At 40.0% G+C, this 22,038-nt stretch overlaps 4 protein-coding genes across 5 annotated transcripts in view; 1 reads left to right on the top strand and 3 right to left on the bottom strand.

The window, feature by feature from the left end:
* Positions 1 to 1,934, bottom strand: part of LOC118406981 (proline rich transmembrane protein 1B-like) — a 2,860-nt gene extending 926 nt beyond the window's left edge. Inside the window, exons 1-3 of one of the 2 annotated variants that reach the window (XM_035807384.1) lie at positions 1,893 to 1,934; positions 879 to 1,090; positions 630 to 722 (exon numbers count right to left, since the gene is read on the bottom strand). In XM_035807384.1, coding sequence (XP_035663277.1) covers positions 630 to 722; positions 879 to 1,088 — 303 coding nt within the window. In that variant the 5' untranslated portion in view covers positions 1,089 to 1,090; positions 1,893 to 1,934. Of the gene's footprint in view, positions 1 to 629; positions 723 to 878; positions 1,135 to 1,892 lie in introns of those variants that run through there. The other variant, XM_035807385.1, reaches the window with a different exon arrangement.
* Positions 1,935 to 5,701: 3,767 nt separating this feature from the next.
* Positions 5,702 to 8,106, top strand: LOC118406971 (synapse differentiation-inducing gene protein 1-like). Its single transcript, XM_035807372.1, has 3 exons — positions 5,702 to 6,153; positions 6,949 to 7,065; positions 7,331 to 8,106. Exons 1-3 carry the CDS (start codon positions 5,887 to 5,889, stop codon positions 7,469 to 7,471), a joined length of 525 nt encoding a protein of 174 aa, XP_035663265.1. The 5' UTR covers positions 5,702 to 5,886; the 3' UTR covers positions 7,472 to 8,106.
* Positions 8,107 to 8,151: 45 nt separating this feature from the next.
* On the bottom strand, positions 8,152 to 12,559 carry LOC118406972 (protein SPEC3-like). The gene is made up of 4 exons (XM_035807373.1): positions 12,540 to 12,559; positions 10,903 to 11,139; positions 9,743 to 9,859; positions 8,152 to 8,868 (listed from the first exon to the last, which is right to left on the bottom strand). Exons 2-4 carry the CDS (start codon positions 11,125 to 11,127, stop codon positions 8,701 to 8,703), a joined length of 510 nt encoding a protein of 169 aa, XP_035663266.1. The 5' UTR covers positions 11,128 to 11,139; positions 12,540 to 12,559; the 3' UTR covers positions 8,152 to 8,700.
* Positions 12,560 to 18,577: 6,018 nt separating this feature from the next.
* Positions 18,578 to 21,964, bottom strand: LOC118406843 (prokineticin receptor 2-like). The gene is made up of 2 exons (XM_035807197.1): positions 21,810 to 21,964; positions 18,578 to 21,032 (listed from the first exon to the last, which is right to left on the bottom strand). Exons 1-2 carry the CDS (start codon positions 21,939 to 21,941, stop codon positions 20,484 to 20,486), a joined length of 681 nt encoding a protein of 226 aa, XP_035663090.1. The 5' UTR covers positions 21,942 to 21,964; the 3' UTR covers positions 18,578 to 20,483.
* Between the last annotated feature and the right edge of the window lie 74 nt (positions 21,965 to 22,038).

Here is a 22,038-nt window from a genome sequence, read left to right as displayed (position 1 = left end):
TGATTCGGCCAGAGACCCGACCAACGTTGAAATCGCGATTTTACAGAAGATTATCTTTTGTACATTGTATGTATGTATGTACACAACAGAACGTATATAATGTTATAAGGCCAATTCATATATACATTTTTTTAAGTGTATTTTACCCGATTGCAGCTGTTAAGCTAGGTGGTGATAGACGAGTATTAGCTCATTTTTTATCAGTGACAGGATACATTGGTCAGATAAAAATCAAAATCACATCTTTTCTAATTGCTTCATTTTTTATGCCTTTCAGATGCAAATAAATAGATATGCTATAAGTAATCGGATGTCGCCTATGTTTCTAAGGACCACACCTCCTTCGCTGAAGCCTACATTTACCATGACGTATGCACAACACGGACGAACATACGCAGGAAAACAGACTAAAACCCAAGTCCCACTGGAAACGACGTTGTGGAATCACTCAAGTAGATCGCATCATCTTGAGGTGAATATAGAATCAAAGTCACGTTTAAGATCAGTGTAGTTATTTCCATATCTTCGCTGAGGACAAAGCACTGGCGCTGTATGTGATCATTGCCAAACTACCAAATGGTGGCAGGGGTGGGATCACAATCACTCGTTACCATGGAAACGGCCCTTACCTCGTAAGAAAAGATCAAAGCGGCGACGCCGACAGGCAGACAGCAACAGATGAGAGTGAAAATGGACAGGCCATAGTAGTCCTTCGGCAGCACCTTACAAATTCGAGGGGAAAAAAAAAGAAGAGAAAATTGGTACGTGTAATACTCCAGTACCCCCTCCCACCCTATCAATGCCAGCTACAATGTATAAACGCCATGTGTATGTATTTTGGCAAAATGTCAAACGTATTGCAAGAAATTTAAAGATACCGAAATCTCGACAGTGGTTGTTTGTTGTCCGTAGGGGTGCATGTTTGTTGGGTGTTGATGTTGGTTGTACTGTGGTTGTTGGTTGTACGGTGGGTGTGGGTTGTACGGTGGCTGTTGGGTGTAGTACGGATGAAACCCGTAACCTTGAGGTTGTTCTCGGTGGTCGACATTGTAAGGAGGAGGGGGGTAAAGCTCACTTTCAGTCGCCATTTCTGATTGTGGATTGTAAAATGAATGCAAGGTTTTATGAGTAAATGGAACTGTTGCGTCGCTGCTTAAAGCGTACTTTTCATTTATGCTTGAAAACATACAATATTAGCGTAATGGATGTAGCCTGCAGTCCAGCCTTGTTCGCCTTAGTCCGCTGCCGAAAGCTGCCGCGAATTAAAGCGAAGCTAGCGACCTTCGAGTTAGCGTACAACATTTCGGTTGCTTGTTTGCCAGAAACAACGTCCGGGATGGCATTATTTTGTCAACAAATATTTTTTACGTACACAGTTTGACATATTCTGCACGTATGGTGCTTAAATGCTATTGCATTCAATTTAGATTGTCTGTTTAGTCATTTGAATGCATTTTGAACATATCTGACTCTTCATTGGTATTGAATTGTTGTGATTCTAATAAAATACCAATAAAAGACATTACAAATTATTTTAATATCATTAATAATCAAAGCACTGTTGGGGGAGGGGTGCTGTACATGTCTTACTAGATTAACCGTTACAATAGTATGCTATTCTGTAGATTCGGCGCCTGCTTATATCACAGGTTTCACGTTGTTAACGTTCTAGTGCATTTTGTATTGATAACATTGCAGCAAGACAGTTTCATCAGACCTTTAACTTGTATTGAATTTAACGACCCCTGACTATAGGTAATAAAAGCGCCATTTTAACCTTTCAATGAATTTACGTTTACTGTAGCAAATATACAATATAAGACTACTTGTATAGTTATATATATATATATATGTATATATATCTTGATTGAGCAAATTTTATACACACCTACCTTTCTAAGTCTCTCAATACAATCAGCCCAACTGTTGCGCAGGTGTAACAAAATAAGGATGTACCGCCTAAGGCAATAGCTGTCGTCATCAAGGTCAGCTTTCCACTAGACGGCGATCGCGCTGCGCTCTCTCTGCGACCTTAAACGGGCGCGTGTAACCTTTGATCTCATACTGGGTATACCATACAAAATGTAAAGTATTACTAAAATGACAGCGAAACACAAAAAACTTAAAGAGATTTACATTTTTCCATACTTCGTTGAGCGATCCGTGTAGAAAGTTTTAGGTCGTAGAGCGCCGTCCTTGTAGAACGTGGTATAAATTAAACTACTACGTGATGAGAATAACAATTCGTTTGGACAAGATGTCAGGGCATACATGTGTGACATTTTGAACTATTTCAGGCTAAGGTCCCAATTGCAATAGGTGCTCAGCCTAAACGTTTTTTTTGGGGGGGGGGGGGGCACTTTCGAGGTTGACCCCTAAGTGGCCCCGTGGGACACCTTGCGGCTTACGGGGTATTTTTCGGCCTGGCCAGGCACCGGGTTGAATCTAAGTCGGACTTAAATTGAACCCGGGGCATGGTAACAAGTAGACGCCGTGACCTACCCGTGGGGAACACCGAGGGGCACTCCTCCGGTAACTGACAGCCCACCGGGACAAATTTCTGGCTGAAGTCTGGCCAGGGCTACATCTAGACTCCGTTGCAGTCTTCGAACGGCCCGGACGGGGCAAAATCGCTATCACGGCAAACTCACTTCCTCGGCAAACTCCCTTTCCCGGCACAAGAGAACCCAGCCAACGTTGAAAATCGCGAACCAACGGAGCCCCCCCATACCCCCCCCCCCCCCCCCCCAACACACACACAATAAAATCATCCCCATTCGAAGACTGCAACGGAGTCTAGGCTACATCCCTGAATGACACCGGTGCAATTGGGAACTAGGCCTAATAAAGAGTTCACGATTGGGCAATCGTAGGATAGGGACTTGCATTCTTTTATTAAAAACGTGTTTCTATGCATGACCTGCCCTTGATCATTAAAATGTCTTCACCGTAAATCCATGTCATTATTACACTGGTACGCCATGAATTTTGGACTTGAATACAAATCGAACTAGGTATGACCCACACGTACGTAGCATTCATCTCATGCTCATACATAGTGTAAACACTTGTGAGATCTTACGGTTGGTAATTATAAGGTCGAGAGAGGTAAAGCTTAAGGGCCTCAAGGGCGTCTTTGAGCGGGAGGGATGGCGCCAAATTCTTGCTCCGACGATTTTTTGGCTTCCTGGATTAGTGTGTATAGTGATGATCAGCGTTAGGAGTATCGTAAGGGTTAGGGCTAGGTTATGTAACGGTATAGGACTTGGCCTCGGTTAGGATTAGGGTTAGGGTTAGGGTTAGGGTTGGGGTTGGGGTTGAGGTAGGAGTAGTGGTTACGATTTGGGTTAGTGTTGGTGGTTGGGTTTGGGGTTAAGTTTGGGGTTGGGGTTAGTGTTGGGGTTATAGTTAGGTCAATGGTTAGGGATAAAGTTAGAGTAAATTAGTTTAAAGTTAGGGTTGGGGTAAGGGTTAGGGTAAGGATTAGGATTAGGATTATGATTATGGTTAAGGTTATGGTTAGTACAAGGGTTATGGTTATGGCAGACTAAAAACACCGCCTTTTTATTGCAATAAGATTCACACAGTCTAGACAGCTTGTATTCACCAGTCAACATACGCCCATCTCTTTGATTGAATGATTCCAAGCCCTTTACATGCCCTTAACTCTTGAAAGCGTCGCCGGTGTCAAAGGCGGGCTGGAGACTCGAACGCGATTGTCTGCTGCTATTTAGAGACTCACGCTAAGGGCTTGGCAGTGGAATTGGATTCTTGGACCTTTGAATTCCTTATCTTCTTTACTTCAGGTATCGTCACCGTTTAATAGGGAGGAAGATCAGTTAGATCGAATAGTTGAATCGACGTTTCTTTGAGGTTACAGGTCTGGGATCGGCAGCTGGAACTTATCTAAACCGCACTGGGAAACGTGTGGCGCTGAATAGTCTGCGTGAAAAAAGACCAATTTTAATACTAGATGAGAGATGGGTATGTTTTGACTGAGTTCTTAGAGGTTATATCGCCTTGCTTTCTTACTGAAACAGGTTTTACAATTCGTGCGAACGCCGTCTGAATTTTTAGATCGGTCCAAGCTCGCCAAATGTCAACATCACCCGAGGGTCGGCTGTATTTTTCTCTGAAAATCTGCCTGTTCACAAATTTGACGGTGCTCTAGCGACGTCTATCCAACGCCAATGATTATGTATCCCCCATGAGATGGTAGAATCGCTTGGACATGGACGAATTAAGCGAGAATCGAAAAACCCGGTAAAGAGCTGATATTTGGATCAACTTTAACTGCTGCTCATGTGCATATATGTTTTGGGAAATATGTAGGACATGAGTGGGGTGGACAGGCACCCTTAAATAATAATATCAACAGGAAATTTGAGATAGAACAAATTGAATCTTTGAGTCTGAGTTTGGGCCGACGCAAAGGCAAAACCGGCAAAACCAAGAAATTACCTGGCAACACGACCACAGGTGTTTTACATTCAAACTTGTCTGTCATATATTGTCCTTCTTATGATGTACGTGATATATTACTGAAGTATTGATTGTCTAGATTTAGGTAAAGTAAAGGTTATATAGCCTTTTCTTAAAGCCGTAGAGTACATTCCGAGACACCATGAGGGTTTTAAGACAGTAGTTGGAATCGTTTTTTTTAGGGAAGTGAGTGTAAGGAGCCCCGGTAGAAATAGGATGGTAACCAGGCTAATTGTTATACCTGATTGAACAGACGAAACGTCTGTTCAGGAACACAACGCCAGGAATCTACCAGTGACCTTTTCTGTCAACTAACCTAGCCACTCAAGCATTCAACGCCACTCAAAGAGTCAAAATAAATGTCTCAATTCTAACATCTTGTTCAAGAAAGGTGCAGTACAGGGAAGAAAAATCGCCTCATTTTTACTACCTCCTAAACGTTTCTACAGCCTCGAAAATCAAGACGAATGCCGTGATCACTGTGCATGTGTGGTAGTTAGAATTATCACCCAATTGGTACCGCATGATTTGGCCATACGTTCTGAGCAAGGTCGCACAGACAGCAAACATTCTCTGCGCTGCAAAGTCTGTATAGGAGAGCTCAAAAATTGTTTATGTAACATTTCTGACAAAAAAGAGAGCACGTGCTAAACTGATTGCATTTCATTGCTCTTTGAAAAGGTAAACATTTAGTTAACTAATGTGATTTTAATTGTTACATTATCAGTCATTTTGTTGGTTCTGCTTTTCTGTTCTGTAAAATAACACACTCAACTCAAGATATTTGTTCCCTTTAGTTATCTTTTCCCGTTGCGTGTAATTTCTCTTTGTAAAGAATGTAAACAATGTTAAGATTCAATTTTTTTCAGTCAGACGTTCTGTTGGTGACTGAGCCTTTTATTTGTTTTTTTAAAAATACTTTTACCGTTACTGTGACGCTTTCATCGTAAATGTTATATATAGTAACGATACAAACATTATGCAAGTTTTTGTTCGGCAGGCAGGAGGAAATTGATTTTGTTTGTGCATGATAACATCAGTGACCCGAGGATGGCAAATTCAAACAAAATCTTAAATATTGCTGGTATACTAGTGGTATGTGATCTTTAGTTTAGTGGGTTGTTGTCTGTCAGAATACATTATAAGTAGAGTTACAGGAAGTGAGTGGAGGGAGTCAATGTAAAGTTACTAAAACTAGCTTTGTTATTCGGTTATCATGACCTCTTAGATTTTATCAGTTACCCTTGAACTGCCGCTATTCTTTTCTTCAAAGTGGTTCTGCTTTCTCTTCTCTCTCTTAAAAAGCCGTTTCCCGTTGAATTTACTTCCTTGTCGCAAAAGGGTATATATATAATTGGTAGCGATGTTAGTATAGCACAACTTTTCAGTCAAGCGAGTGCTGCAATGGCGACTGGAGATGAGTCTTCTCCCCCTCCCGCTTATTTGGAAAAAAGTCAAGAAGTATGGGTTGCTATGAAGGACGAACGGCAGCAGGATAGCCTGTACCCAGTGCAACATGTGCTCCTACAGCAACAGCACTTACCGGAACAGAAGGGTCCTCCAAGCTGGCGGTACGGTCCACTGCAACAATTGGACCCTTCTGGACAGACAACACGGCCATCACCAGTGGTGGCATGTGCCAACCGTCCCTTGATGGAATGTCAGGAGGAGGTATCCAAACATTTTGGTTGAAAAGTCTATATGATTACTTTTCCAATAAGTTTCGAACATTTCCTTTGCAATGTCTAAAGGTGAATTCATACTTCTACTAAGTGAGACGTTGCTGTCTTATTCTCTTGCTATCGTGTGATTATATTGTTCAGATTTAACAGGGGGAGGGGAGGGGGTGGCTGCTGCCAATTGATTGCAGATTTTGGTCGTAACCTTTTGGTTGAAGTTACGACATTGATCCCTGGTGTTACAACATAGCAACGAGAGGAACTGGGTGCATGTAGGTACGTAAGTAAAAGCGTGCATTTGCTATAGCACTATTTGGCACTTGAGATCTACCAACTCAGGTCATTCTGATCAGTTATCTAAAAGCGTTGCCCTTTTTAGAAATCAATAACCTTAGGTGAGAGAGTGGTAAAAATTGAAATCAACAGTGGTGTTCGGATAAATGTTAGGACTTTCCCTGTTCTATTTATATAAATTTTGCCTTTGCGGACTTTTCTCCTGAAATAAGTAGCACCATGTAGATACGGCCAGCAGATTCTGTGTCAACCTAGCTAGTATCAACCTGTGTTTCACTTACAAAGAAGTCATTAGACATTGTGGCATTGACAAGTCCCGGAAGTCATTGCAACATTTTTACCGAAGTCCATAGAAGGGGAAGTATTGCGTGTTTCTTTATCTTTGTGTTAACATTATGGCAACATTTTATTCAAAAATGTTGTAATATGATACTTAGAGAATGGGAAGCATAGTTTTCTCGTTTTCTTTATAAACTGTTTGTTTTTAAACCAGCGAACCAGCGTGACGACGGAAGAGGGCGACGTACCTACCTACATGGGCCTTTCCGTTTTCACGTGCCTCTGCTGCTGCTGGCCCATCGGCCTCTGCGCGATAGCCCAATCGAGCAAGGTGAGACTCGCCATAATGGCGTTATAGGATCTCATTGGAAGTTTAAGATGGCATACTATTAAAGATCTATTCTACTTCTTCTTGTATCATACTGTAGTGTAAATGTGTCTTTGTTGAGTGTGGTGAACATAGCATCCAACTGTATTCAGTATTTTATTGTTTCAATACAAATGAAAACAGTATGACCCCAGTCTTGTCATTCGCCAAGTATGTCATTTGATGGATTGTTTTCTGTTTTTTTTTTGCTTGGTCGTTTGTTTGTTAGGCGAATGACGCTAAGTCTTCTGGGGACATCGACCGGGCCAAAAAAGCGTCAAGCGCAGCACTGTTCCTCAACATTTCTGCGATCGCCCTGGGGGTTATTTTATTGGTTGTCTTCATCATCTTTCAGTTCGTCAAGTACTGACTACAAATGATCCTATAAGATGAAAGTTTGAAAACGACAACCGCAGCATCCCTACATTTGTCAAGTGTGTTTTCTTGCGGTGTGCATTGCATGGCTTTAGAAATTTGAAACAAAGAATGATATTGTTAAGGAAGATATATTCTACTTTAGTTTAACTATTGTTAAAGAAAGCGAAATATTAGGGGACAATTACTTGAAGAATAGAAGAAAATGAACGACATCCCTGTAAGACTACGATGTGACTTGCTATGATCAAACGCCGATACTATCATATTTTGATCTTCTTTGACATACTTAACGACTTATGACCGTAGAGATTTCAACATGTGGATAATATTTTTGAAATAATTTAGTACACGTTAAGTTCAATTTGTCATCTTTTATTAATTTTTCAATATAATTATGAAAACAATATTCAGATTATAATACTAAACGTTTACTGCAAGATATGTCAACGACATTGCTCGCTTAAACAATCCATACAGCGGCTATACAGCAGACTAGATGAGGAGAAAGTGTGTTTCAGCAAGAGATTAGATCCCTTGGTGTGGAGTTAGATTGATGTGTACATTTAGGATTGTCCAACCGTTGCAATTCCACACAACAATAAAGAAATGCCTTTTGATACCTACCAATACTTTGATGAGTAAAAATCTTTTAAAAACATTTTAGATGTTCTATACGGGTTGATCAAAAGTTCCCCTTTGTATTTCAACTCATGCGCGTTAACAGAAAAACCAGTACAAATCAAGGTTTTGAAAGTCAAACATGCTACTTAGGCACACGATTGAAATGTTCAATCAAAGGGTTCTAGATCACAGCAAATAGTGCAGGTTTTAGCCCATAACATACATAGAAACCTGTTCATTTTTGTAGAAAACGTTTTTTATTTGGAAAAATGTTGACAGATTCAGAAACGTTTCTGTTTCTTACTTTAATTTTGTTACGACATCTCTCTTTTCTCTAAGATATTCTCTCTGTCTTGTCTATAAGGCATTATAATCGTATTCATGGGAGTCATTGATCCCTTTCCTGTTGCGTGGACTTTCAGTCTTACAACAACACGCCAAACACCTGTCATCATAGCACAAAATTCAAGCTTTACGCATACCTTAAAACGTGCGTAAATTGAGAGGGCAACCCTTTTCACCAGATCAAGAAAACGGAACCTTTACAAACGCTTTAAGGCGTGCTTAAAGATTGAATTCCATGCCTTGTCAGTCAGACCTTTAACCCCAAAACGCGGAGATAAACAGGGTGAAGTACAGGATGATAAGAATGACCCCGATGACCCAGAAGAAGATCCCCACGCCCAGAGCCCAGTAGTTGAGGATTTTGGCTCGGTTCGATGCTGCCTGAGCTCTGTTCAGGTCTCCAGCGTTGTTGGCGTCCTGTGTCTGATAAACAAACAAATCATCAATCGATTAAACAAAACAAACAAGCAAACAGATTGGACAAATACTGAATACATATGGTCTGTAAAGTTTGATAGCCGTGAATGGCATAATCCTTTAAGTTCAAAGAAACCGTTTTTTGCTGTGCATTGCTAGATTGTTCTAAATTAAACAATGCAGCGTAAAAAAAACAGAGTTTTCTGTTTATTTAGATATACGTGTCTAGATGTCTAATTGAAAACGCTTAACCCTCAATCGCCCACAAGGTCTGTCAGTATCGACCCCTGTTTTAAAACACATTATGCTTCAACACTGTAAAGCCCATATTTACACAGGCCCACACCAATACCATTACAATGGTGGCAGCGGTGTGACGACCTGCCCACTCCCTATTGGTACATGTCCCAAGGCTCACTGCGATCTTAATTGGATTTATGCAGCCCCTGAGTTCATGATAGGTAAAGATTCGACTAAAAGACCACATAACAGTTTAGGAATTCGTCGAACGATCGATTAAAATTTGGGGTCTCAACGAGGTCGCCGCCCAGTGGAATGTTTTTTTTTTTAACTGGTGGCAGCGGTGTGATGACCTGCCCCCCTCCTCCATGGTAAAGGCCCCCTCTCACTTGACGTGCGGCACGCTTGCGGCATTGCTGCGTTCGTTCACTGCGGTACTGTTTTGTTATTTTCTCCGATTTGTTATAATTCAGATATTGCGCAATACGTAAAAGTGTGACATAGAAGACCACAGAATACACAACAAGTAAGAAAATTCGTTCTTTATCTCTGAATTCGTTGAGCATCTTCCGAACGCAGCAATGCCGCAAGCGTGCCGCACGTCAAGTGAGAGGGGGCCTTTAGTTTGAGGGTTCCTTACCTCACAGGAGCTGACGATGGCCGCGATGCCGAGAGGTAGGCAGCAGCAGAGCAGAGTGAAGATGGAGAGGCCCATGTAGTCATTAGCCCTGCTCCCTACCATCATCACGGCCGGCTGCTACAAAATCAGTATAGTAAAGAAAAGAAAAAAAAATCTGCTTTTAGAAACTCCCAAACATGTCTTAAATTTGTATTGTCAGTTCTCATTGTAGTAACGCCACTTGCAATGAGCTCATTCATTCATTCATTCATTCATTCATTCATTCATTCATTCATTCATCCATTTTTTTCTTTTCCTTCTTTTATTCCTCCACTCTGTGAGAGCATAATTCATTCATTCATTCATTCATTCATTCTTTCATTCATTCTTATTCACAATGAGACATATAGAGGAGAACTGTAATTGCATGCTCATCTAGCCCATGCGTTTAACAGTGTATTTTTCACAGTTGTAATCATCAATCCCATTACAGGGTTATAATTACTCAGCCATTGACGCTGATCTAGCTGACATGATGAGGTTATTTGGCCTTGGATACGTCGTGTTTGATTATTCAGGATGATAACACTTGATCACTGTGTATGTGTCTTACATAAGGTGGTGGTTTACGTCTTTCAAAGGATTTCCACTCGGTGACTTTAAATCACGGAGGAATAAGGACATTATTGGCTTTCAGGGATACCTTTATGTGCACTTCAAAGTGTAAACTACTAACTTAAGTAGCGTCAACAGACGCTTCGATTTCAAGGACCTGCACCGTTTTACTGTACGCATAATGGGTAGCGATTCAAAGGTGAAGGCATTCATTCATTCACCATGGTCAAGTAGGCCGAGAACTGCACTCGAAATATGGCTTAAGTTTAAGTTTCTCCATTGGGTCATCTCCAATTTCACAAACTTTCTGCAACCCAAGGAGACTGTTCGAGACTACTATATACAAGGAAAGAACAGAAGAACAAGGAAATCTTGGTTTTGACAGCTTTAATAAAAATTGTTCTTCTTGTTCTTCTTCTATGTCATAGTCGCAAACCCCCTCTCCCTAGACTGTGGGTCACTTCCACTTATAGATATTATTTCCCGTTTAATTTATCTATAGATCTCATTTTCCTTCTTTGTTAAGTATATACTTATGTTAAACACGAAATCGGACTCGTTCTTACCCCGACAGTAGTCCCCATCTGCACGTAAGCCCCTTGCTGCACAAACCCCCCTTGCGGGTACTGCCCTTGAGGGGGGTACTGGCCCTGTTGAGGGGGGTACTGGCCCTGCTGTGGAGGGTACTGTCCGTACGGCTGCGGCTGGAAGCCATACCCCTGCTGTGGCGGCTGTTCACCACCCTTGTCCGGGTAAGCAGGGGGAGGGTAGGAGGCTTCTTGTTCCGCCATGGTAGTGTCTATCTGTGCATTGATACAAATTGTCATTAGTCTTCGATAACCTACCGGTGCAGTGGTCGAGTGGGTAGATTGTTCGCGGTTGGTCGTGAGTTCGATCCCGGCTGAGTCATACCAAAGACTTTTAAAATGGTACATGTTGCTTTCTCTGCTTAGCACTCAGCAGGAAAGAGTATGGGAGTTAAACACACATCACTACCAGCGGACCAGCCCCTGCTGAAATTAAACACCGACGATCATAGAACAGTTGTTAGTTAGGAATTGAGAATATAAAGAAAAAAGGCGTCCAACATTAAGCGAATTAATTTGATACAGAATGGAAAAGATTATACAAAGGAAAATAGAATAAACAGAATAACGTTACCTTTCATAGAGATTATGATGCTTTTAACTGTAAAATCACTGTTTTTTTCGTTTTAGTAGAAATGTAAAGAAAAATTGGAAACAACATCCAACGAATTAAAAATTTACGATCTAGTCCAGAAGGGAAGAGAAATAGCTTACCAAAAAAGCATACTATAAGAAGAAAAGCAGAACCACCTTGCCCATGCAATGCTCAGCGCGACTGTTTGCTGAACTGTACCCAGTTTGTGTAAACGAACGATGATATCTTCAACACACACCATGTATACAGGACCTTTACACAGTAGTCAATGGTTAACAACAGATCAGACGTCTACGCCTAGAACATAACAACCTAGGACTTTTACTAATGTCAACAGCCCATTATTGTATACAGACCACAAACGAACACTCAAAGGGTAGGGGCAGCAGCCCTTTTCAATATTCAATAAGCCCCTCATTATAAAATAGTTTGGCTAGTGTTACTTTGGATGAAACGAACACAGTGATACAACGACACAACTTTACTCTATGGTTAATGATTGGTGGGCACTCCACTGCGTCGTCCGACCTTAAACTGACCTTACTGTAGTCTGACTGTAGGAAAATTCTACCAGTCAGACAAAACTTGCAGTAAATTATTGTATTACATGTAGTAGTCATACTAAACAATTGTTCTCAAACACTGTGACTCAAAAGTTTCGAAAGCTTTCAAATATGTAACGGTTTAAGTACAGTTGGTGTTTTCAGATCAGCATATTTTCATCATGCATGGGTATATTTAGTGCACGTTAAGGCTGGTCATGCATGCTAAAGATGTCAAAAGAGTGATAGCTGTATGAAATATAGCAATTCTTCACTTTTATGTTACATTTGAGAGTTCGTCCATTTTAACAAAATGGCGACTTATGTATTGATCTTTTTAAAACTGACAATCCACTAATTTGTAATTTCGTTGTTATCATCTTTAAGGAATAAAGTAAAAGATAAAAAACTTGAGATACAAATGATAAGTAGATGTTAGGATGAAATTAGATGCCAGTACCTTGTTCAGCAGGTATTACCTTGTCGCGGTAAGTCGTGATGTTTGGCCGTAACGGTGAGAAGTGCAAATATATGACGTCAAGGCCTTAGGTGCGGTCAGTGACAAGGACGCGATCTGTGATTGGCTGTAAGCTTTTTCTGAATTGTTACTCACATCAACATAAAAAGCACAAATAAACGCAGACGGTTCACAGTCACGAATGTTTAAGATTTAGGTGTTCCTTTTCACCACAACTGTAGTATATTTCTATCTTGTGAGCTAGCGTTCGAATTTGATCAATGACCAATTTGACCAATCAGAAGGCTCGTCTTATCTTTGTGTAGAACACGCGTGTTTTTGTGACTCTTAGTGTAAGGCCTCTCGGGGTTATTTGCGGACATGTTTGCTGTGTTCATAGTCTACAGGATGTAGTTCTGAGAAGTATTGAAGGAAGGAAATGAAGGCAAAGGGTGGTAGAGGGGGAACATGGGGAAACCATCGAGTTGGAGATAGAAATGGAAAGCAGGAAGGGGGACGGGAGGAAGTAAAGTTACAAGCACAAAATGAAGAAAGCGACAAATTTCTGCACATGCAGCCACGATGTTACCTAGCCTGGGTACCATCCGTATTTTTTAGGGGTAGCAAGCGTAAGGAGCCCCGGTAGAGTACGGATGGTACCCAGGCTAGCTGTTACCAAATACATGCACACCAAAATATGCAGCTTCAAATCATTTCTTACTTTGCCTCTAAATTATGTAGAGCAAGCCCCAATGATCATTGATGGATTGGTACCCAATATTATTTAGCCGATTGTTTATACGTTACCTTTTATATTACAAATTCTCCTACTGTCCTCCTTTCAACTAGACGGCGATCGCGCTGTGCTCTGACTGCGTCCTAAATAGGATATGTGTAACCTTCACTTTTACACTGGGTATATCATGCAAAACGTAAAAGTGTGCCTGAGAAGACAACAAAACACACAAAGTTTAAAAAGATTCGTTTCTTTTCTATACAATTCGTTGAGCGATATGTCAAATTTTAGGTCGCAGATAGAGCGCAGTGAGAGTACACACCGTCGAAGTGGAAAGGGATATAAACATAATGATTAACATGCAAATGATAGGGCGGTAATTATAATGTAGCACATGGCAAGGTGAATGTCCATTCCTGCTGACGCTTGTTATTACACGTGCAAAGTAATAGCGTAACGCCTCCGTAATTGCTTTATACCAGCTCTTATCAACTGTAACAGGCAAGGCTAGATAGGAAAATAGTGCGCCGTGTACGGATTTGTTCAGTGAGCTTCAAATTGGGACGGTCAATTTACGATAAGAGCAATTCTGGTGATACCCCCTTTCCACTAGGACGGCGCTCTCACCGCGCTCTCTCTGGGACCTAAGATTTGACATATCTCTCAACGATTCATATAGAAAAGAAACGAATCTTTTTATACTCTGTGCGTTTTGTTGTCTCCTCAGTCAAGTACACATTTACCTTTTTTACGATATACCCAGTGTGAAAACTAAAGTTACACATATCATATTTAGGTCGCAGTGAGAGCGCAGCGCGATCGCCGTCTAGTGGACAAGGCCTCAGGAGATAGACTCATTTTCAGAACAGGTGTGTTCAGCGACCTTCAAATTGGGACGACCAATCTACAACAAGAGCAATTCCGGTGAAGAAAATGGAGATATTAGAGTGTAAATGACGCGACGAATTGGTTTGGAATCCATAAAAACGACACATTTTACAGCATATTGATAAAACCGTTTTGGTGTACTGTAGAACGGTCTCAAGGTCGCGAGAATTTATCATAAATTTTGTAAGGAAATGGGGTTATAGCATCGCTATATTCACGAAATATAGACACAGGTGCCTTTGCGGACAGCCAGAAGGAAAATGAAATAGTGTGCGGCCCCATTTACGACTCCGCAAGAGTGCTACAGATAAACATAATAGTCACTTTCCGCACTAACGGTATGGTCAACTGTCACTGATTTATATTGAGTAGAACGTACCGTAAATTGTGTTTGATGATCGAGTCTGTTTTCATATGTGCCTGGTTAGTATTCGTGCGTATTTGCGGTGATTGTAATGATGATGATAATATTTTTTTTGCCGTAATAAATGACGCCTCCATTTCATACTACTGCACAATAATCAGTAAGTATTGCTGAGATAAGGGAGCAAAAGGGCAAAAGACAAAACACATTTTTTTCATTTCGGATCAACGTTAGACTATAATCTGAACCATAAGCGAAAATTTGGACATTCACAGTATCATGTGGAATGCTCCAATATTGATATGATAGCTGAAGATACCAACGTGCGATGGCCGAACATTATTATGTCAATGGCACTCTATTTCTTTGCAATGCGGTTTTCGCGGTGTAAAACATTGATTTCATTTCATCGGGGGTGAAACAGCATGTAATGTCTTTTCAGGGCAATTATTCTTTCCTTATATATTTCATATAACGTGCAAGTCATAACGTTATTCTGAGACACATACAATACGTACGCGGGATTTTCACTCTCAACAAATATATTTATTGAAACTATGCATCACAGTTAGATAAGTATGTACAATTTGAAGTTTCTTTACAATAAGCCATTGATACAAATTGAATAATCATAATTGATAATCAGCATCATCGTAGATGATAAATACATTATCAAATAGTTTTACAACAAAACGGAGGAACCAGCCTCTTTCGAATGGATTTCTATGAAAAATAATGCACTGAGTCTCATAGACTTTCTCTACGTTAAACACGTCCATATATCTATACTACTGGTAATAATATTTGTATATCATCAATCAAAACCAAAGGCTACAGACGAAAAACATACATCATATAAGAATAAGCAATAAAATAGACGATCACTGAATGTCTTATAATAAATAAATCTAGTTGCAGAACACAAGTTCATCTATACTTCCTTTTTGAGGCATTTTCTGTCACATAAAATCTAACATAACAAAATTGTATAAGTTGTTCACGAAACAATATTATCAAGCGTATCATAATAAAAAAGTACAAGTTATTTGATTCCAACGTACATAGCACATCAAAGAGACATTGTATTTATTAACAACTATTATAACAATAACAATAATAATATTGATATATAATTATATTAATAGTAATGATATTTTGGCACTGTAGCTGTAAACAATAATCATTATAAGAACTTCAAGTGGATCCGAATTTGTAAACAATAATTTTTATGACAAATTACATTAATACGAGAAGACACATCTGGAACAGACGTACAAATATTATCTGAATGTAAATCTAAATTTGACGAGCATATTCATTTCGTCACTGTATGCGGTATGTCACTGTACTTGCGTCACACTTACGTCACTGCGCGGGTCGAAAGATGTTCAGAGATAAAGAACGAATTTTCTTACGTTTTTGTGTATTTCCTTATCTTCTAAGTCATACGTATTACGCAATATCTAATATATAAATAAAACATCCGCGAAAATAACACAACAATGCCGCAGTGAACGAACCCCGCTGTGTCGCACCGGTGCCCCAAGTACAGCGAGATACCACCTTTCTTGTATGTTGCTTGGCAAGTTATGACTCATATCCTGTTACGTAAGACATAATGATAGTTTTACACCCCCGCACTTTACCACGCTAGCCCGGGTGGTAGTTTGCTCCTATCTTCGCTTCTATTACCAGCTACAGAACATAAGAGTAGTGACTGCATATTGTGTATGATAAATGTCAGAGCGAGAAGCGACTGTATATGGTGTAGAATTAACGCCGGAGCGAACTACTTTCCGGATGGTACCCAGGCTATTACGACACACCTTGCCACGTTGAAAAAGTTATTCTCATCCATCGACTTCGATGGATACGTTGAAGAGTAAACAGGAAGTTTGGAGTATGTGATTGATAACTCCACAGGGAGGGGGGGGGGTGTGTCTAACTCCTACTAGTGAACCAAATTACACCTTAAGGTGGTATCTCAATGGACTTGCGTCACGCTTGCGGCACTGCGGGATTAGGAAGATACTCAACGAATTTCAGAGATAAAAAACAAAATTTCTTGCGTTTTGCGTATTTTGTGGTCTTCTAAGTCATATTTTTACGTGCTACGCAATAGCTGATCGGCGAAAATAACACAACAGTGCCGCGGTAAACGAACCCCGCAGTGCCGCACCGGTGGCCCAATTGTAGTGAGATACCACCTTTGCGTCAGACAAAATAAGCACTTTACACCCCTGTACTTTACCTCTCACTTTTCCACGTTTTGGTGAAGGAAAAAGTTATTCTTATCCAGTAACTTTGATAGATACGTTGAAGAGTAAACAGGAAGCGCGCGGAGTATGTGATTGATAACTCCACAGGGAGTGGGGGAGTCTAACTCCCTACTAGCGAACTAAATTATACCTTACATAAGTTACATCTGTACTGATTTTTCACAGCTTGAGCTGAAGTACGTTATTCCACATTAATTCTGACTACACCTCGCAATGGGACCTGCCCTCGCATATGTATGATACATACTTCATCCATATGCTATCTGCAAATGGATTCTAGTATCAACCAGTCATAAACTATCAAAAATATTCACAAACTTTTCTTAAATTTCATACATTCCAACATTTTCTCGGGCATTCACTTCTACGTAATGAATTATGTACATCTTGATACAATATATGTATATTATATACACATGTTAAAATTAATATTTGTGTTCATATCGTCAGTGACTATCATTGCTTTAATTATAAATAACCACTTATAAGTTTAATGAATATATGTCATATGTTTTATCAAACGATCGTAGCATGAGGTAGCCAAGGAAATGTTTAATCTTATTGATGTTGTATACATATGCATAAAGCTGGCTTTAGATAAATTGAAAAAGAGGTTGAGGCATTATTGAATATTTTAGCTGAAGTCAAATAAATCAACACTGGGGAGGCTCTGCTTTAATCATAAGAAATAATCCTTCCAATGCATCTTACAACCTTTTGGGAGTGTGACTGTCTTGTCGGAAATGTTTGCTTTGCATACCCAAATAAATTCAGGAAGAAAGCATTGGAATTCATGAATGTATTCAAGTTCTCCGTAGGTAAATCTTTGAAACGGTTCAATTATAAGCGAAAAGATTTCATAGCCTGGCGTATACGTAAGGTGCACTCTCACCGAAGTTGGGGCACGCTTGCGGTATTGCGGGGTTCGAAAGATACTCAACGAATTTCAGAGATAAAGAACGAATTTTCTTATTTTTCTGCGTATTTTGTCGTCTTCTAAGTCAGACTTTTACGTATTATGCAATACCTCAATTATAAAAAAAAATAACAAAAGAGCGACGTAGTGAACGAACCTCGTAATGCCGCAAGCGTGCCCCAAGTCCCGTAAGAGTGCATGCTAGCGGAGTCAAGATCTAGATATTGGGTTAATACATGGAAAACGGCTCAACACGACTTTCCTCATTTAACGTAAGTGTAAAGATCTGTACCTGACCTGGGCATGGGGGTAAAGGTGATGAAAATCAATGATCGAGGTAAATGGGTTAAAAAAATTACGTCTGAAGTCATGCACCAATGAAAGTTTGATCAAAATACAATTAAGAATTGTGTTTGATGTGTAGTGCCTGTCCCACAGCACCCAATTAGTATCTATGATCATTGCTGAAGAATTGATGTTTATCAAAGTACTAATTACGGTTCAGCTCACATATGATTTCTAGATCTATTTTGAAGTTACAACAGAATCTCTAGAAGTTCAGTTGCCTCAATTTGTGACCTCATGAGACCTACTAAGCACCGACTGTTATTGCGCATGGCAATGCTAAGGCTATAACCTTTTGAAATTTAAAAAAAAAACACTACATATTTACGGAGGCATACGCTCTTTGCTTTCTTATTTCACCTTAAACCAGTCCAACCACGTACCAAACCCATGGTCATATCTAACCAACTAGAGACGGGCATCTCTATGGCACCAACGCATTTTAAGAAAATCGCATCGGCTGCACAAGATATGAATTCTCAAAATCGATTTCTCATAAAGAGCCATATACGTGAGAATAGAGCATCAAGTTGTTAGTCATTCGGATTCCTTATCGTATATTTGCAGCACTTAAACCTAAAGGTCTTTGGGAATTCAATTCCGTTCTTTTGAAATAACCATGATATCAAATGGCCTTCGAAATTCACCTCCGTGCAACTGCGTAATCTTTTGTAATCGCTACCTCTGTATGAAGCAGTTGTTGTGGTGTCAAGGGGCACCAACAGAGAGATTTGCCCTTTAGTGATCACCTTTTGGCCTTAGCTGAAACCTTTGATTTACGTCTGCCGACGACGTTGTCAAGCGTATCGCTGATTGCTTTTAAATTGGACCTAACAAGCTGGATGACTTGTTCGCTGCGTAGCTGTTGGCTCCTTATTAAAACTTCGTAGTTACGTAAAATAGGTCTCAATTTCAGTAGCAGCAAGTCTAGGGAAGTGTTTGTAAGTGTTTTACGCGAATTTGCCGCTAGCCACAAGCTTTCTTTCATCTTTTACATAAAGAAGGTGAGTGTTCTACATGAAAGTATTCTTCAGATTGCAAGGCATAAGTTAATCGCGACAAGAGGCCTGCGGGATGATATAGCTTCTCTTACATAAACAAGTTCAAAGGTCTACCAAACAAGCGAGTAATCTTACGTTTAGTTGACGTTAGCAATGCTTTAAGGCATTTTTTGCAAAGCAATATTATCTTTACAAAGGAAGAGGATGTTACATAGAATCAGACAGAGAAGGTTCCCAATGGACGTCTTTTTTTTTATTTCATCAATTGTTTTGTCATCTCAGTAGCTTTTAACGAGCAACGTTGTCGCGAAGGATGTTTGCTCGACCGAACACAACAAACGTTGTTAGATAATGGGGAAGTCAGTGTACATTATACAAATCGGCACGGAAAATGTTGTTAGGTATTTGTTTTGAAACGTTGGTCACGCTTTAGCTTTGTCGTAAATCGTCTACGACACTAAGTAACGTGTCACCATTCATGCATATTGCTCATTGCGGTTCATGAGGCATTTCTTTTTCATACGTGAAAGTATGAAATAAGTGAAAATAAGTCAATTCACCACTGACAGTACGTGAAGTTAAAGTGGTTAAGTGACTCGACATTGCTCTTTTTTGGCAAGACCTTTCTTGATTTCTCATGTACTTTCATTTTAAGGGAATGTAATTTCTATTCAGTAGATTAACAAAGATAGTTTTTATTTTGCATTAAAAGCTGGTTAATACACAAATTACTCGTTTATCAACCTAGGCATTACTCTTATTTTGCATCGTTGAGTAAAAAAGAAGATCCGGTTTTCTTGAGAACAACATGGGCTTAGTTTTTAAGATACTAATCATGCTGTTTCATTTTAACAATTTGTATAATAACAAATATAAGGATATTCGATTTGTTTTTTTGACATTATTACGATCAGATTGCATTTTTTTTATATCCATACAGACGTTTCTAGTTCACTTCATCCTCTGGGAGGTGACACCAGGATTTCCCGCTTCTAAGTTCTCCAAATTAGGTAAATTACACCACAGAGAGATGCCTTTTATTCCAGAAAACTATAGCGGAGAAAAAACAAAACATTGCGATTTGTGCCCTCATTACGACCATTTTAGATTATTATCGTTTTCATCGTATCAAATACATCCCGGTTTCTTTGAACAGAAGAGCTAGTTTCTGTTTCAAAGATTAATAAATCATATGAATTACTTCAAAGTGAGAATACTTTGATTTTTTGTGGTAATGCCGATGGCGTTTTATTTTTGTTCACAAATCACTAATTGGTTAATCAAAGCAAATTGCGATTTTGCTGGTGGGCTGGTTAGAGAAAGATGGTTAATCAAAGCAAAAACAGAAGCTTGATCCTAGGTAATACTGGCAAAAACCGTAGTTTGTGTACAATTTTTTTTAGTAAAAATCAATCTGAGATCAGGTCGGATCAGATCTCAGAGCTGAGTATGGTGGGCAACTGCAGGCTCATTATTTCGATGCACCGCCACCGGGGTAGAGGTAACGCTACAAGCAGTGGTGCGGACGGGCGACAAACAAAGTTTCCCCGGGCTGCCCTCATGTTCAGTCGGCAACACCGCCATTTCAACCTGCACAATCATGGGGCGTCTCCGCAGGCTGGTTCTCCGGGTCGGCTGTGACCCATATCGACTGATCGTGCGCCGTTTCCCCGCTCGTGTACGGAGGAAAGAGACCAAACTCCGCACGTACATCATGATGTTCTCGTTGAAAACTATGTAGGCCACGGTGTTGATCATGCTATTGCTCTTCGCGAAGACCTCTGCGATGTAGAAGAGGTCTGTGTTGAGGTGGTACGTCTGCAGCACGTCGAAGAAGTCTCGCACGAGACTGTAGGTGTAGTAAGGCGTCCAGCACACCACGAACATGATGACCAGAACCAGGAGGTGGATGGTTTTCTTACGGGACTTTTCTCTCGCACGGCGAATGGACGCGTTCTCGGTCCCGGGGAACCGACGGCCCCAAACCTGTAGTAATGGAGAAAAAAAAAGTAGAAATGTAGAATTTGCATAGAAATACATACAATGTTTTTAATACTATTCAAGAACATATGGTAAAGGAAAAGACAAATAAAAGTAGTTCAAAAGAACCTCAAAACACATAAAATTCTTGGCAGCTAGTTTAGTCTTTAGAAACAAAAGTTAATGCCTCTATTAAAGTAAACAAAAGATAACAAATAGGTATGTAAGATAATTATGTATATATTTTTAATTTGAAGTTCTACATTATTATGTATAGGAAAACAAGTGTAGTTGAGCAACAAACCCCTAAAACCTTGTTGTTCAAACCAAAATCAGTGAACGTTATAAAATATGTCTATCAAGGACTCAAGGACAACAAAATCTTATGAAAATTCACCAAGTTTGATTAGTCCTAGTACACGTCGTTAGGCGGTTATTCTAGGCAAAAATTTCCACTTTTAGATAGATGATTGATATGTAGATTCTTGCAAAAAAACACGAAAACAAAGATAACTTAACTTCTCAGCAGCAAATTAAATTATCAATTGTTGATATTGAATGTAAACAAGTAGCTGTATAGACCATTGTGCAGATATCGTAGGACCGCGTGGTGCAATCGGCAGCACGTTTGACTCAGGTCCAGAAGGTCACCGATCTTGTGCCCTTGGGAAAGGCACTTTACACGACTTTCCTATATAGGCTACAAAAGTCTTCAAATTGAAGTTGGTAGCCTCAAAAACGAAAGAAAGAAAGAAAGAAAGAAAGAAAGATATTTGTATGCACCTTGCACCAGACGAAGAGCAGACACAAGGCCATGCAGAGTGACGGTACAGCGTACTCCGCCACCATCAGGAACATGAAGTACGCCTTGTACGCGAACATCTGGCTCACCGGCCACGCCTGACCACAGAACATGTTGTTTCCGTTCTGCTGAGGGTGGATCTAGAGTAGAGATAGAATAGAATAATCATCATCAGGAACGTGAAGTACGCCTTGTACGCGAACATCTGGC

This window comes from Branchiostoma floridae, chromosome 19 (genome assembly GCF_000003815.2).
Source record: "Branchiostoma floridae strain S238N-H82 chromosome 19, Bfl_VNyyK, whole genome shotgun sequence".
Lineage (NCBI taxonomy): Eukaryota > Metazoa > Chordata > Leptocardii > Amphioxiformes > Branchiostomatidae > Branchiostoma > Branchiostoma floridae.
Note: the sequence above shows the minus strand (reverse complement) of the source record. Positions and strands in the feature narration are given on the sequence as shown.